Genomic DNA, 16,046 nt, shown 5'->3' with positions numbered 1-16,046 from the left:
TGTAAGACTTTGGAACAGTAAATCAGTGCGAGAGTCTGCATTTTGTCTTTTTTGTACAAAATTATTTCTGTTTCAGAATTTCTGTTAGTGCTTTTTTCTGAGCTTTTTTCTTGAGTTGTATTCTTCTGTGAAATGGGGAAAGTATTTGAAGAAACAAGAATAAATGAGGAAACAGATGGGAAAATTCCTAGCACCAATGGCTCTGTAGGAAATTAGAGTGTCTAGTAGTAGAAGGTTCATAGTTGTAGTTCTGAATACTGTTGATATTAGCATCTACTTGTGTTCTGGATACAAGGTTCAAGTCTTGATCTGTGAATGCAGAAGTATTACAATAGCTATAATACCCACCAGAAAAACAATCTTATTATATGGCCAGACAATATCAAGTAGGAAGAACATTGATTCCCTGATGGGGTAGGAGGACATCTTGATTGGGTGATGCTTACCCCTTTTCTCAGGGTGGCAGGATCAAGTTTCTTCACTTTCTGTCTTTTGCTGTGGGGATCTCCTAGCTTCCGGTTTTGTTCCTGCTTCAGGCAGGGAAAGCACGGTAGCCATAGACTCCTGTTGCTTCTGATTTTTTCTGAATTCTTTTCATCTTAATTCTCCTTGCCTCTTACCCTGTTACTTTATACTATTTTCCTTTCTTCCCCTTCTGTACTTTAGCCTTTAGAATCAGGAAGGCAGCAAACATGCCTTTCGTTTTGGCACCAAAAGCTATGTTGGCAAGATGGCGTGCAGATCAAAGGAGGATGGCTTCTATCTGAACAAGAGCTCCAAGCTGCCTTCACCCCCCAGGCAGAAAACCAGCAGTAGCAATGTCCATGCTTGCCTGGGACCCAGTTTTCTGGGCAACCCTGAAGCTGGGAATGCACTGCAGGGCAGATAGTTAAGGCATCCTCCTTTGTAGCAGACTTTATCCTAGGCTCATTGATATTTTCTTTCAGATCTATGGCCTGTTCTTTGGCTAAGGGCTTGGCAAGCAGATTTACATTCTAAGTCTATTGTGGCAGGCTTCACCTTTGAAGGGGAAAGACACTTTGGGGAACAATTATACCAGATAAACACTGAGGACAAAAAGAAGGCAATGTCCAAATTAATTAAATCCAAGAGAAGGGAGTCCAGTTTGTCTACTTTTTGAACTCATGGATTTCTTCCCAGAGCTTCCAGCAGTGGTAGAAGGTCCAACTGGTCCCAATCGAGCAATCTTCCTTCAAGCTCTTCCACACCAGAAATGAAGAGCCAGACCAAAACAGCAAGCAGTCAAAAGCTTGACTATCTGAGCATCCCAATGTGGGGTGGGGGGAGACTTCTGAGGTTCAGGGGAACATATCAGAACCAGACAGATGCATGGACCCTCAGGGCTCTCAGGTCTATTGTCTCTCAGGGCTATTCTCTTGAATTTGCCAGGTTTCCTCCACCCAGAGTTTTCATCTTCCCACTGAGCAAGTGTACAGAAAAGGCTCAACACACAGCCTCTGCAATTCAACATAAGAACATCTGTTATCCATTGGAGCGATCAAGAAAGTTCCATTTCCGGGGAGGCTGCAAGGGTTCCCAAAAGAAATGGTTCCCAAAAGAAATGGGGACTGTAGGGCCATCCTGGACCTGAAATATCTGAATTATGTTCATCAAATTTCACAGATTCAGGATGGAAACCTTGCGCTCCATTTTGGAGGCAATGAGACCTGGAGACTTCTTGACTACTCTGGACCTCACCAAAGCTTACCTGCATGCTCCCAATTTTCCAGGGTCACATGAAATTTCTTTGCTTCACAGTGGCCAACTGGCATTTCCATTTCAGAGCCCTGCCCTTTGGGCTGTCCACCACTCCTTGGGTTTTCTCCAAGGTTCTACTCACCCCAATAACGAGATTGAGAGAAAAGGGCCTTTATGTACACCCTTACCTGGTTGACTTGCATGTTCTTCCTCTGTGAGGAAGTCCATGTTGGACACCTCGCTGACCATTTAGCCTCTTCAAGAACATGGCTTTGTAATCAACCTCCAGAAGAGCCATATTCAGCCAATGTAGGCTGGAACACTTAGGGTTTTTGATAGACTCTTCTCTCAACTCCTTATTTCTGTCAGACTTCAAAATCCACAAGATTCAACTCCTGGCAGCAGAAATCATAAAGGGCAGATCATCAGTTGTTCTCCTCCTGTCCAGGCTCATGGGTCTCCTTATTTCCACCACAGACGCTATCCAATGGGCACACTTCCATGTCAGGCACCTCCAGGGATTCCTGAGAACATATCAGATGAATGTCATGCACAGAAAGGGTTAGTTGGTGACTGTCCCAGGAGATGTCAGCCACCCTACATTCAAGAGAAAACCTACATCAAAGACAATCCGGTACAGATCTTCACAGATGCAAGCTTAAAGGGCTGGGGAGCTGTTCTACATGGCCAACCGATTCAAGGCCACTGGTTGGAGGAAGAGTTCAAACTTCTCATCAATGTCTTGGAGACAAGGACCATTCTCCTTGCCCTGTTGAAATTCCAGCAAAGCATTCACAACAGACACGTGTTGATTTGCATGTACAACGTGGCTGTCAAGATGTATTTGAACAATTAGGGTAGGTCTAAGTCCTCCCGCCTACACAGAGAGGCCTCCAGGATCCTCTAGTGGTCTGAGAAAAACATGCTGTCAATTCAATTCAAATTCGTCTCCGCAAAAGGGGGGGGTGTCTGTAAACTGTATTGTGTTGGTGAACCAGGTAATGGGGTCCTGGTCATGTAGCCAGGGCACCCCCAGCACTATGGAATATTTGGCCACTGCCACCATGATGAAGCATCGCTCCTCCCAATGGCCCCCGCACTGGATCAGAACAGGTTCAGTCTTATGCATGGCGGGGGCACCCCCCAACACTCTACCACCCATTTGTTCAAATTGGATGGGGCGGTGCAAAGGGATCTGTTTCAGCCCCAGTTGAGCCACTAAAGAAGGCTGCATTAATCATCAGGTGCACCCCGAATCACCAATGCTTGTGACAGCAATTTAGTCCCACAAGCTTGGTTTGGAACCACTAAAGGGATGAGGAAAGGCTTGTTGGTGCCATTCACCCATAGGTCTGGGCTGTTGGATGGTAACTGGCCGTAGGCGTGTTTCAGGCCAAGTCACTGTCGTTTCCTGCTGACTCCTCGCTGGACTCTGAGTCACTTCCTTGGATACGGAACTTGCTTCACATGGTTCCAACTTCAGCCCCCCACCTTTCTGGAAGCAGGGCTTCTTCCTGGCACCCTTGGCCACCCCTATTTTTTCCACTTTGCTAGAGGGGCCCCCAGGAGGGTTGCTTTTCTTACTGGGGCACACTGCAGCCATATGCCCCTCACCTTTACAATGCAGGCAGAGCCCCAAACGGCAGCAGTGGGTGTAGAGGGACTCCTCTGCCCCTCTGCCATTGTGGCCAGACGTCGAGGGCGTCAATGAGCATCTGGACATGGCCCACCCACCCTAATGGAGGGAGGGGGGGAGGGGTGGCATGCAAGGGGAAGGGAGTGATGGAGGGTTGGCAAGTCCAGATGCTGGGCCCACTCTCCCTCCCTTGCATGCCACCCCTTACTCTCTCTCTCCCCTTTCCTTTCATGCCACCCTCTCCCTCCTTCTGCTAGAGTGGGTGGGTCATGTCCAGATGCTGGGCTCCCTCCCCCTCCCTTGCATGCCACCCCTCCCTCCCTCCCCTCCCTTGCATGCCCCCTCCCCTCCCCCTTCCTCCACTAGAGGGGGTGGGCCCTAGTCATATGGCTGCTGAATTTGGGTCTTGTGGCCCCTCCCCTTTCCTCCCCTCCCTTTCATGCTACCCCTCCCTTCCCTCCACTAGGGTGGGTGGGCCAGGGCCAGATGCCAGCCCCCTCCCTTCCCTTGCATGCCGCCCCTCCCTTGCACTCTGTAGCTCAGTGGGATTTATTGAATATGTCAGTATTTGGTTTGATAATGACCAAGTGGTGACAGGGAAACTGCAGTTGATGGTTAGAAGGTAATCCATTTCACTTCAGGCTGTACCTAAAAATGTGTTGCTATAAAACCAGAGATACGCTAAAGGAAGTTAAGGGGCAGGGGTGTTTTTTGCTGTTTTTATGTGAGAAGCGGTCAATCAGTATTTGGTCTGATAATGTCCAAGTGGTGACAGGGAAACTGCAGTCAATGGTTAGAAGCTAATGCATTTCACTTCAGGCTGTACCTGGAAATGTGTGCCATAAAAACCAGAGATACATTAAAGGAAGTTAAGGGGCAGGGGTGTTTTTTGCTGTTTTTATGTGAGAAGTGGTCAAGCAGTTTCACCAGCTCTTATTCTTCGTACCTGTTTGATCATTTTTATGATGCAAAACTTTGCTTTGTCAAGGAGGAAATGCAGAGGTTTCCTTTTCTGCGCAAGACTTTCCCCCAATGAATGAATGCATCACTTACCTCTGATTTAATCCAAATGTTCTTATAGGGAGAAATGTACTGCTTTCCATGTAATTATGAGGAATTTCCTATGAATTCATATTTACCTTGTGTACTTTGTATTGAGAACAGTTTGTGTGGGCTGTTCAAAAGAAAATATGTGCCGTGAAATTTGATTTCTGCACCTTATATACTAATTATGCATGCTTGGGAAATGTACATATATTTTCTTGTTTTATATAAGTTACCCTGTTTCTGCTTAGCCTTTGTGATCTTTAAGGACCATTCCCTGGTACAGAGGTTTAAGTTGACCTTTACGAAGAATGTCGGGATTTTTTTTTTGCACCTGCTAACATTTTCCCTCTTTTTTTCTGCATTTGCAAATTATCACGTATTGTCCTGATTATATGCCAGCTTTTCTTCCAAAGGAAACCAAAAGTACTTGTCTCGGTCTGAAAGAGATGTAGGATAGTTTAATTTTTTTTCATAATTGAGATAGTTTTAAAAGTTCAGAAGGTCCCTTCAAGACCAGTTATTTTAAAGTATTTGGGGGGATACTTTGTCACATGCTGATGCCTTCAATCTAAATCTGTAGAATGTTTACCAAAATGGAATCCATTATTTTCAAACCATTTCTGATATATATGATGGAAACAGCTAACTTCAGAGGACAGTAAAATGTCATTGCAGAAAACTCAAGAGAAAAATGTTAAGAAGCACAAACCAATTATGTCAGTAGCTGCAGTGCTCACCTTGCAAGTTTTGTGTTGCTCCACTCTCTGACCAAACTGTAAACTACTTAACAGTCCTCTTGCTTAACAAAAATCCTAATTGCTGTCCTAGGAAAGTCTTGCCTGCAAAATCCTTTGCGTGTTCTAGTACTAATACTGCTTTCTCTTTTTCCATCTCCATATATTCCCCTTTATTTCTGTCTCCCCCTTTTATTTCCCTCTTTCCCCTTCATCTCCTACTTGGCATATTGCATCATCAGCCCCTCCTTCCTTGCTCTCTTCCCTCCTTGCAGAACAAGATGGTGAAAGGCAGCCTCAGCACAGAGCAGTCGGAGCGGGGGTGAGGGGGGAAATGTATTCGTGGGAATGAAAATAAAAACAAGCACAGGTGAGTTGAGGGAGCAATTTCTAATTTGCCCTCCCTCCTTTTCCCAATTAGAGGGAGAAGTGAATGATGATATTACGATTCAGGGATTTTAATGTGGACTCCTATTCGCTTCAGGTTGGTGGTTTTATCCTGGTGTTGCTATACAGATCTGGTTTGTTTACAAGCATTGAGCTAAATTTTCTGTCTGAGCACATTTGACATGTTTCCTCTGTTTTATGTTTACACAGATAAAAAAGGGTTTGGTCAAGATGGATTTCTAGATTTTTTCATCATTTTGAGCTTTAGTTAGCCGACGTCAGTAGTTGTTCAGGAAGTGGTCAGGTCACTCTTGTTCATTTCCTGGTGCAGGTGGAATAAAATAAAAGTCAAAGATCAGAAGTTCACAAGGTGCTGATGTGCTGTCAGTTCCCAAGAAAGGGATCCATGTATGTAATAGAGTTGTCTTTGTTGTGAGCAAGACAATCCAAACACATCACAAGAGGCAGCCTACTTTGCCTGTTGGTGGGTTTGTCCATACTTGCTTTGTCCTTTCTTGGCATACATTGGCAGGAAAATTGAAGGGGCAGTTCACATATTTCAGAGTAGCTTCTTCCATGCTTTTAGAGACGAGCGTCAATCAACCCTGTGGATGACTCTGCATATGAATGAGTGTTTGATGTTTGCTCCTGCTTCTTTTACCCATAATATTCTCTTTTCTGTTCTTCCTTTCTTGATGTGCTGAGGTTGTTCCAAGTGCCTGTTGAAACCCAGGGTAGACTGTGGGATACAACCACATATTCACTTTCCATATTACTACTGTATTTGGCAGTGGGTCTTTGGGTAGAATGATGATAGGAAGGTATGAGTCTGCAAACACGTATATACTAGTCATAACCTGTTGTAGGGTTGACTTCTTGCATAGCTCTGACACTGGACAGCAAAGATGTATCCAGTTGCCTGAAGAAAATGTTTTCTTGCCTTGCCACTGGCAACAAGGTTTACTTCTGAGTTTGCAAGACTGGTTGACATTCAGTGAGTTTGTAATCAAAAGACACTTCCGGCAAGTATTTTCATCTGTCATCCATTGGGACAGAAATCACTGCCTTTTATTGGTTGTTGTTTAGGGATGCTGGTAACTGAAGCCATTTGACATTTGGCTGAAGTGTTGTATGTTTATTCCAATATTAAATGGTTGAAGGGCTATCCCTGTCAATTTTATACCATTAAGGTATACTCTTTAATGGTTCTTTATATTTTGGTGTTTGGGGAGGTGTCAGTGGAGAAGGAAACTGAGTTAGTGTTACTGTCCCCATTTGCAGACGATGCAATTACATTGCTGAGTGTTGAAGACATAAAAAGATCTGAAAATATAACAGAGCTATCCAGTTTCTTTGCAGCACTCATCTCTACTAACACTGTTATTTCGAGTAGTTTATACCACAGTGGGTTTATCTGACTGCCTACACTAAACATCGATTCTCTGTGAGCCACGTTAGTTTGCTTTTCATATTGTCTCCAAAGAAATCATTTCTGGGTAGAAAAAATTGGCATCATCTCATGTATGAAGTGGGGCAAAAAGTTATTTAGTGTATGTATTTGGCATACCTTCAGGACTAGACCAGAGAATGGGCCTTCATTGAGAAGATCCCATGTTTGGTCCCCAGCATCACCAGTTAAAAGTGTTGGGTAGTATGTAACATGAAAGTCCTTTATCTGAAACCATAGAGAGCTTCTACCAATCAGAGTAGATAGTGTTGACCTTGATAAACCAGTGGCTTAACCACCTTGGTTTGTCTCTTACTTTGAAAACTCTACTGGGTTGCCATAAGTTGGATGCAGCTTGACAGCACTTTACATACGCAAGATGGTGTAAGGCAGGTTCACGTGTTTCCAGATTTAGATTTATGGGGCAGAAATCTCCCTTGACTGATCATTATTCTTGAGTCTCATGATTTTCACATGATTAATTTCATAGATAAGAACATAAGAACAAGCCAGCTGGATCAGACCAGAGTCCATCTAGTCCAGCTCTCTGCTACTCGCAGTGGCCCACCAGGTGCCTTTGGGAGCTCACCTGCAGGATGTGAAAGCAATGGCCTTCTGCGGCTGTTGCTCCCGATCACGTGGTCTGTTAAGGCATTTGCAATCTCAGATCAAAGAGGATCAAGATTGGTAGCCATAAATTGACTTCTCCTCCATAAATCTGTCCAAGCCCCTTTTAGCTATCCAGGTTAGTGGCCATCACCACCTCCTGTGGCAGCATATTCCAAACACCAATCATACGTTGCGTGAAGAAGTGTTTCCTTTTATTAGTCCTAATTCTTCCCCCCAGCATTTTCAATGTATGCCCCCTGGTTCTAGTATTGTGAGAAAGAGAGAAAAATTTCTCTCTGTCAACATTTTCTACCCCATGCATAATTTTATAGACTTCAATCATATCCCCCCTCAGACGTCTCCTCTCCAAACTAAAGAGTCCCAAACTCTGCAGCCTCTCCTCATAAGGAAGGTGCTCCAGTCCCTCAATCATCCTTCTCTGCACTTTTTCTATCTCTTCAATATCCTTTTTGAGATGTGGCAGCCAGAACTGAACACAGTACTCCAAGTGCGGTCGCACCACTGCTTTATATAAGGGCATGACAATCTTTGCAGTTTTATTCTCAATTCTCAATAGATGGTTAAGATGTGCCTTGATTTGCCTAAAAATGCAGAATATACTTGGTGTGTTCAGTCTGATGATTGTAGATTAGCTTGCAGTTGAAATGCATACAGTTGTTTCCTAACCTGTTATATTTACTAACAAAGATTCAAATTTTTCAGAGTTCTGAAACACAGTTTGAAAAATGTGTAGTACAATTAATTCTTACAGTTCAACTCAAATTTCAGCTCCTGTGTTCAAGTTAATTTTTGCTTTAAGCTTTGTTGTAGCATATGCAGAAAAGAAAAATTTTACTGAAACCAAGAATTAACAAGCTTCCTTTTCTGCATATGTGGGAAAAGAGATACACAGATTGATGTAAAACGCAGTGCAGTAGTGGCAGATAAACATAATAACTGTACTTTCTATTCTTCATATATATTGTCAGCCTGGTTTGGCAGGATTTGTGGCATTCATGCATGCATCTTCCATCTTGTCCTCTAACAGTATGCACTGGATATTAAAGTATCCTGATTGTCTTATTTTGCTGTTTCAAGTCTGTTATACGTGTGAGACTTTGGGGGAGGGGGTTGAGGTAGAGCCATCAAATTTGCAGCATAGCTCTCCTTACAAGAACCACCAAGTTTGGTGAAAATTGGGTCAGGGAGTCCAATTTTATGGGCCCCATAGAAGGTGCCCCCATCCATCCTCATTGGAAACAATGGAGGAATATTTAGGAACCCATAAAATTGGATCCCCTGACCCAATCTTCACCAAACTCAGGGGTTCTTGTAAGGAGAGGCACCAGCAAGCTGTACTGCAAATTTGGCATCTCTACCTTTAAAAAAAAGCACCCGAGCCCCATAAAGTTTTCCAATTAACGAACGTAGGAGTTGTTCCTTTCAGCATTTAAAGGAAATGGCTCCATCTTACCCTAAGGCAAATCTTTCGAAAGCTGAGGAGGAGCTTTTTTTGAGGTAGAGGAATCAAATTTTCAGGTTAGCTACAGGTGCCTCTTCTGACACCATTGTTACCAAACCTTGGGGTTCTTATAAGGAGAGTCACCTTCAGCTATGCTGCAGATTTGCTGGCTCTACCTCAACCTTTCCCCCTGCCCCAAATCCCACAAAAAATTCCCAAAGGGTTTAACTGACCCTCCAAAAATTGGATATTTGAAAAAAGTCAGAAAACAACCATATCGGTATGGGAATTTGACTTTTTCATATTTTCCAAAAAAAATTGGGTGTATTAAATCCAAATCGGAAAGCTACTGGGAAAAATGGTGCAGACCCTTAGTGGATTCTTTTATTTATGAGCTGGTTCATTTTTAAGCATGAAGATGGAATGATTGAGCTTAGCAGTCTGATTGTCTGATTGTCTATTAGAACTTGAAAGCGAGAGTATGTGAGAGTGTTGTGTGTCTGTTTCTTGACTGAGCTAGTGCTGGATTGTTTCTAGATAAGGTCAAGCTTTCCGCTTCCCTGTTTGCTTCTGTGAATCTTTTGATGTCAGAGAAAGGTGCCTGTTTGGGGAATAAGCATGGGGATCATCTCCCTTTGGAAGTTCTATCATCTATGACAACGAACAGGAGATGTATATTAAGAGAGCTCCTTTTCTCTGTGGCTAATAGCAATGTTTTTTTCTCAATAAAATAATGCTGTTTGTTGTGATTTGTGCTCCAAGCTCCACTAGAAGGAAGGCTGTATTCACTGACTTATCAGTGAATACATATAGGAGTACGATGTTGGAGGTTGGAAGGCATTATAGAAGCCTCTGTGCTACACTGGATTCCTGTCACTGTTCTAAAAATCTGGTGAAGTTGAGAAGTATTATTTTCTGCTTTACCGCAGACAAAATTTTAGGCATCCAACTTCAGTCTTTCTTCCTTCATACTTATGGTTGTTGTTTGCACCTGACAATTTCAGACAAAAAAGTATGGGTTTATATAGGCTGACAACTGGTACAGTATTCTTGTGGGGGGGGTTTATGAGTTTATAGAATCGTGTGTATAGTTAAGAGTATCATAAAAGTTGGAGTATAAAGTCAATATGAGTTGTGTTTGAATTATTAATGTCAAGATTATTTCCCAAGAAGATATTAATTGTAGGGAGATGCCCTGCTGACCAAGTCACCATGTGAGAATCAACCACCCCATCTTAACAGGAGCTGCTTAAATAGTCCCACATTGACTCCTGCCACAGCTCTACACGCTAGCAGCAAGCGTTGTGGATTCTGACATGGACCTTTAGATGCATGGGAATGGACTGTGGTTTTTCATATTGTGTACATACCACAGAACCATACCATTGTTTTCTTGACTCTTATAAATATTTTTTTTAAAGCAGTACTAGTAAATTTTCCATAAACTGTTGCACCAGATTTCAGTTCTCTTGGTCAAATATCCCTTGGGCCTTGATGTTGATACAATGGCAGATGTGGGCGAACTGTTAGGAACTAAAACCACCAGATCATGGTCACACATCCTAGGAAACCTACAACAGCCAGTTGATTCTGACAATGAAAATCTTCAACAGTATTTTCTCTTATAGCATTGCTTTTCCCCCCCTACAGGTTAGGCTGTTGAGATAAGAAAGCGGCAGACATTCAAGACTGAATGGATTATTTCCCACTGTGCAGTCATGCCCCCCTCTTGACATGCCTGCCAATGCCAGCACTTCCTTCATCAACTTTTTCATCACACTTGACTGACAACACCACTGAATATGATCAAGGAGTCTGAACCAGCTGTTTTCATGGATACAATCTCCATAGTGACTATGGGAAGGGGAGGGAAAAGAAGAAAAGAGTGGGGAATTACAGAGGGTGGGATAAAATATATATATAGATTATATATATATATATAAAGATCTATTTTTAGTCTTGATAGACTTGTTTTAAATGAAAGGTGCGCTATCCCTTTTTATGCATTTAATTAAAAATTTAAGACCCATATACTTCCAAGTTACTCACAACAAATACAATTCAAAGTCTTTGGAAATGGGTCTCATCTTGCTTCGAGAGGAGGTATGGAGTTATGAGCTTGCTTAATCAAATTTGACTCTTCACTCCAACTTCAGCAATGGAAAAGCCAGGTTTTAAAAAAAATATTTTTGGGGGAGGGCAAATTGTCTGCAGGGGTGGGAGGTGGGAGTGAATGGTTGCAGGGGATGGGATGTTTGTATTTGTGTATGTATGAAGAGGGGATTTATTTTTTTCTTTTAAAAAACACTATTTATTTTTATTAAGAAAGGAAGCCTAGGAGCCTAAGAAGACTTTGATGTCATGTGACTTCTACTAGCTTCATATAGATACTTTGACCTTATAGACATGATTCTGTCTGTACCAAAAGGTGGGGGATTTGAGCCATTCTTGGCATTGACAAATACTCCCAAATCATTCCAAGGAGCTGCTGCCTTTTCCCAGAGTAACTGAGAGGAGGATGTTGGCTTGCCTACCAGAAAGGGGCGTTCACTAGGAAATCTGAATGTCGACATAATCAGTGTGTGTTAAGCTGACCAGGAAAAATCTAATTAACCCTTCTTTTCTTTGTCTTTTGTTTCCCAAAGAAAGGGAGGGAGAATGTCAATTTAGCAGCATACACCACATGGTTAATTTTTGTTTCTTTGTTTGTACATTGTGTAATTTTTAAACATTTGAGTTTTAAAAAATGTTTCTCTTGTTAAGGCCTTAAGAAGGGGTTAGTGCATCTTTCAGGGGTCACTCTGCCATGGGAATAAAATAGCTGTTTCACAAACAGTTTTATATAAAAAGCTAAAAGAAAAAAATCACAAAAAAACCTAATAAACTTCATTTTAACCTTGTTTCTTCTGTGGAATGTAATATATTTCCTTTTTCCTGGAAAGAAGTCATTTTTTGTGGTTCTCTTATTAACCATCTTATTTTCAGATGGGTTGCTCCATAATCTGTACAATGGAGAAGACTGTTTACACCAATATCCGATAGGTCCTCTGAGTATCTTCACCTGGAGAGTACTGCTGTCAGAACTGTTACCCAGTGTTGTGGAAATCTAGAGTAGCCTCAGTGGTTTACTAGACGAATTCTAGGCTCTCTCTGTTTCCCCACCCCTAGCATCTCATTCAGCTGACTAGACTTACTGTGCATTAGTAGAGAGCAATACATTCACATGTTCCCAAGAGATATAGAGCTAGGGACCCCGTTTTCATTGTAGATATAAAACAAATTCAAATGTTTTTAAAATGCTTTTCCTGTTTGAAGTGGTGTGTAGTAAATATTTTAACTTAAGTATATAATAGGAGGCTCTGGTAAGGTAGAATTTCCAGCATCCCTTTTGCAATAGGAGTTACCCTGTATTTCCAAGGAGCACCTAATCTAGGCATAGAAGCATGATTGTCTGCATGTAACTGGCATTCAGTCATGTACTGCTGTGAATTTGGAGTTTTCACTTGGCTATCATAGCTAATAGCTATTATAGGATATATTACCCATCAGTTTATGTAAACTCCTTTTAAAGCCATGTAAGCCAATGGGCTTCACTATATCTTGTGGGAGCAGATTCCATAAGCAAATTATGAAGAATTATTTTCTTCTTTCTTGAGGCCACTGCCAATCAATTAATTTCAGAAGAAGGCCATGAGTTTTGGTGTAACAGGACAAAGAAAATTTAAAAACTTTCAATTTATTTTCATAGCATAATTTTATTAACCTCTGTTATCTCCTCCAAGCCAGGTTTGTGACCTGGTCCAACTAGATTTAAAAAACCCTGCAACTAGATAAAGCTCATCTAAGAACAGGAATAAAGACATGAATGAAAAGACAACAGCAACCAGCAGTGTTAAAACACATTGTGTAGTTGGTAGATTTTGGTACAGTGAAGTCACTGAAAACAAGCAAGCAAAATTAATTGTACTTTCTGGAACAGGACAACAGAAAACAAAGTGGAAGGAATGAAAACGTGGCTGTGGCTGGACAACAGGTTTCTCCACAACGGGTTACACCCAAATGTTTAGCCTTTACTAATTTCAAAAGGTATTGCTTGGTTTCATCTGTACATGGACCTAATCTCAAGGCAGAAGCAATTATGTGAATGTACAGATTGTTACTGTTTTTTTTTAATCCAGAAAAACAAAATTGAAGAGAACCAAATGTAGTCACAGGAATTCATTCAAATGTGTAAGTGGGCTCTCCTTGGTTCTGCCAGACTGCATATTTCTGAGTTCCCAAGGAGTTCACTGAGACAACTCAATGAACAACTCATCTTCCTATGTCTTATACCACTGGCATTATTCCCTTGACCATTCTTGAGGCCATTCTTTGAGAGATTACCAGGCCAAATGGGATCATTCTGTTGCAGGCTGCTTGTAGGTAACAGAAAAGGATGATTTTAATGTATTTTGTATCCTGCTTTTCAGCCTAATCAGGACAGCCTGGGCAGCTAATAACTAAAAAACAGAAACATCCATTAAAACAACAGGAATTATTGAAGGAACACAGACAAAAGGAAAAGATCTTCACCTGCTGGTGGAAGATATCAATAGAAGAGGAGAGGTGAATATCCATAGGGAAGGAATTCTACAATCTCAGAGGGCAGAAACCTGAAACAGGGCCTCAGAAGATGACTGTAGTGATCAGGTAAGTTTGGGAGTAGACAGTCCATAAAGTATGCTGGCCCCTGATTTGAATTGGACCTAGAAAAAAATTAGAAACCAGTGAAGATGGACAAATCTTGGAATGATATGGTCCCTATGGTCCACTCCAGTTAGCATCATGACTGCAGCATTCTGCAGCAACGGGTTTCAGAACAATTTTCAGGGGCAGCACCTGGCAAGTCACATTGCAGTAATTAAATATTACTGAGACAATAATCATAATGGACAGCTCTTTTCTGCTGAGGAAAGGCTGCAGTTGTATAACCAGCTTTACAAGGCTGTTAAAAGGCACACCTGGTCACAGCTACCACCTGCTGGGTCCCGCACCACCTCCAAGATAGTGGTCTGCTTCAGGAGGATTGAAACCGCATTCAGAACAGGAGATACTGCAGTTTTCAGGTCAGTCCCAAATACCAGTAGCACATGTCAGCATTAAGCTTCAGCTCTCATTCATCCCAAAACAGCCTGCAGGCACTGGTTCAGGGTTTCTACAACCTCCATGGGTTCAACTGGAAGTGTGAGCTGAGTATAATTAGCCAAATCTCTGAGTGATCTCACCCAGTGGTATCATGTGGGTGATAAGAGTATGAGGAAAAATAACATTGGTCTTATCTGTGAAGGGGTCTTCTCCATTGAGCGACTGAGGACATCTGGGTTTTGCTGGTCCACCAATCAGGAGGCAGGACGTTCTGAAGGTTTTTTTTTTGGAGTTTCTCCTCTGCCGTGGACCCGCCCTCTGCTTGCCAGTTCTGGTTACTCCCATCAGCAGTGCACGTTGGCTTCAGCCTGGATAAAAACTCTTGAAATACAAAAACACCGCTCCACTTCACATTATACATAACTGGGAGCATATTCCAACCAAGTAAGAACAGGCTTACAAGAGAATTAGGGGACAAACCGGTCCCAATATAGAGGGAAAACTAGATCTCAGATTGTGACTACACTTTGCAGTACCTTTTTCAGGAGAGGTTGAAGGTTCTAATACAGTATACGGGGGGGGGGGGGGGGGGGGGGGGATATCCTCAGTCACTCAATAGAAAACCCCTTCACGGGTAAGACCAATGTTATTTCTCCATTGAGCGAGAGGACATCTGGGTGACTTCCCCTAGCAGTGTCACAATCCAGTTACAGGGTGGGATCAAAATCGAAAAAATATGTGTTGTAATACTCTGCAGCCATAGACTGCATTAAGTCTGTAATGCCTAACTAAGGTTGGAGATGGAAGACCATGTAGCTGCTCTGCAGATTTCTTCAATAGATACGTTGAATGCAGCATTAGGGGAGGCATTATAAACTGAGTGCGCCGTGACCCCTCTGGGCACAGGTAGCTTCTGGATCTTGTAGGCTACCTCGATACATTCTCTCAGGCATTTATTGATGGTTTGTGTGGATAGCTTTTTTCCTTTATTGTGATTGGAGATAGACACAAATAAGGCTTCCGACCTTCTGAAATTCTGAGGAAGGCTTTAAGAGCCCTCCTGATATCTAGCTTATGCCAGTATACCTCCCGTGGATATCACAGTTCAGGACAGAAGGTGGGAAGGTAGATCTCTTGACTTCTGTGAAACCTAGAATTGACCTTCGCGATAAAGGTGGGGTTGGGTCGAAGTACCACCTTGTCCTTATGGAATACACATAGCGATGGTTTGGCTGAGAACACTAATAACTCTCAGATACGCATAGTGGAGGTGATGGCTACCAGAAAAATTATTTTCATTCTGAGATGTTTTAAGGAAATGTCCATAATGAGTTCGAAGGGGTCAGAGGTAAGAGTATATAGGACTGTATGAAGTCTCCAAGTGGGAAAATGGTGATGAACTGGTCGATCCAAGAGTCTAGTGCCCCGCAGAAATTTCGTAATGTGTGGATCAGCTGAGGGAGGGTGTCCTTCCACCCTAAAAATCACAGAAGCGATTTCTGCCAGTTATCTGTGAAGCGTGTTGGCTCTAAGTCCTGAATCTAACCAAAACGTAGGTAAGGGGGGGGGGGTTCCTCGGGTTCAGACCCCCCCCCATTGCATGTCCAAAGCTCTGCCGCCCTGTTTGTGGGTTTTTGTATTTTTAAAGTGGTTTTTTCGGTTTTTGGCCTGCAGGGGGCGCAATTTTTAGGCTAGCGGCACCGACATTTCAGGCTATCGTCAGGTGACACTCCTAATGATACCAGCCATGTTTGATGAAGTTTGGTTCAGAGGGTCCATAACTTTGGGGTGTCCCATCCTCCATTGTTTCCAATGGGAGCTAATAGTAGATGGGTGTACCCATTTGAGGGTCCATATCTTTGGACCCCCTGAATCAAACTT

At 42.5% G+C, this 16,046-nt stretch overlaps 1 protein-coding gene across 6 annotated transcripts in view; it reads left to right on the top strand.

The window, feature by feature from the left end:
* TCF20 (transcription factor 20) overlaps positions 1 to 11,941 on the top strand; it is a 182,882-nt gene extending 170,941 nt beyond the window's left edge. For 4 of the 6 annotated variants that reach the window (XM_048500899.1, XM_048500901.1, XM_048500898.1 and 1 more), the window contains 2 exons: positions 5,379 to 5,506; positions 10,692 to 11,941. In XM_048500899.1, coding sequence (XP_048356856.1) covers positions 5,379 to 5,462 — 84 coding nt within the window. In that variant the 3' untranslated portion in view covers positions 5,463 to 5,506; positions 10,692 to 11,941. The remainder of the gene's footprint in view (positions 1 to 5,378; positions 5,507 to 10,691) is intronic. The other 2 variants (XM_048500902.1, XM_048500903.1) reach the window with 2 other exon arrangements.
* The last annotated feature ends 4,105 nt before the right edge of the window (positions 11,942 to 16,046 follow it).

This window comes from Sphaerodactylus townsendi, linkage group LG06, assembly GCF_021028975.2.
Source record: "Sphaerodactylus townsendi isolate TG3544 linkage group LG06, MPM_Stown_v2.3, whole genome shotgun sequence".
Taxonomy (NCBI): domain Eukaryota; kingdom Metazoa; phylum Chordata; class Lepidosauria; order Squamata; family Sphaerodactylidae; genus Sphaerodactylus; species Sphaerodactylus townsendi.
The sequence above is the reverse complement of the archived record's forward strand: the minus strand, read 5'-3'. Positions and strand labels throughout refer to the sequence as shown.